We start from the raw sequence: 1,204 nt of genomic DNA, 5'->3' as shown, positions 1-1,204 counted from the left end.
GAATCGCTGCTTCCTTTCCACACCCACAAAACACCATTATCGACCTAAGGAAGAAGATGCAGATGATAAGAGAGAGAGAGCTTATGAAACCCTAAAATAATTGAAGAAGAAGATGCATACGGTGGTTAAATAGGGGGCGATAAATAGAGTAAAAACTTCAAATGACAATTATACCCTTGCATTAAATAAACCTAAGTAAATTAACCCAGTTTGGTGGAAAGGACATAAAGTGATACAAAACATGTGTTTTTTGGAAGTTTCAAAGGGCACGTTTCAAACTTCAGTGTAAACATAAAGAACAAAAGTGAAATTTTCTCTTTAATTTATTTATTTGCAAAATAATACATTTAATTTATTTAAATGGTTCATAGAAGTGTCCAAATTGGAGATCTTGCGTGTAGTAGTTGCGGTTTGGAAGAAGAGGACTCGGATCACATTTTGTTTTTATGCATGTGGGCGAAAGCAATCTGGTTGAATGTTTGGAATTGGTTAAATTTAACCGGGCCCGACCCGTCGTCTATAGAAGCTAAAGCTATTCATGCGGTTAAATCTCTTAATGGCTCGAATCAGTGGAAACAATTGGTTGAAGTTGTACTGTTTTCTACGATGAGGAAAATTTGGAAATATAGAAATTCTAAGATTTTTGAAGGGAGATGGGAGGCGGTCCCCAAAATGTTAGACGGAATTAAAGAAGATTCTTGTATGGATTAAACATAGGTCGAAGGTCGGGAATTTAAACTGGGGTCGATGGTGTGATTTCAATATTAAGGATTTGATTATGTAATACTTTTCTCTGTTTTTCAGGACTTCTAGTGTCTAGCTGGCCCCTTCTTTTGGCAATAAACTGTTTTCCTTGGATGTTAAAAAAAGGGTCTACATATTTACACACCTTATTGCCTATTTGGACACCCTTCAAGACGCCTCGTATAGACCTATACGAGGCGTATAGCCTTTTTCAATTTCCAAGAGAATCTCTGATTATGTCATATTTTGTCTTATTTGCCTCGTATACGCCTCGTATAGGCCTATACTGGGCGTCTAGGGGAAAAAAGACCATTTAGCCCCTGATTTAGGCCTATACTGGGGGTAAATTGGTCTTTTTTGCCTCTCTTATATGCCTAGTATAGGCCTATACTAGGCGTATATAAGGGTTTTTTTTTAACAAACATTTTAACAATATTAATCGTTTTAGCAAAACTTTTAT

General features: G+C 36.4%; 1 protein-coding gene across 1 annotated transcript; it reads left to right on the top strand.

The window, feature by feature from the left end:
• The first annotated feature begins 360 nt into the window (after positions 1-360).
• Positions 361-711, top strand: LOC110944676. Its single transcript, XM_022186328.1, has one exon. It carries the CDS (start codon positions 361-363, stop codon positions 709-711), a length of 351 nt encoding a protein of 116 aa, XP_022042020.1.
• The last annotated feature ends 493 nt before the right edge of the window (positions 712-1,204 follow it).

Source organism: Helianthus annuus, chromosome 6, assembly GCF_002127325.2.
Source record: "Helianthus annuus cultivar XRQ/B chromosome 6, HanXRQr2.0-SUNRISE, whole genome shotgun sequence".
Lineage (NCBI taxonomy): Eukaryota > Viridiplantae > Streptophyta > Magnoliopsida > Asterales > Asteraceae > Helianthus > Helianthus annuus.
This window is presented reverse-complemented; position numbering and strand designations above follow the sequence as displayed.

Coding starts and splice junctions, on each gene's coding strand:
- LOC110944676 (XM_022186328.1), top strand. CDS start 361: ATGGTTCATAGAAGTGTCCAAATTGGAGATCTTGCGTGTAGTAGTTGC.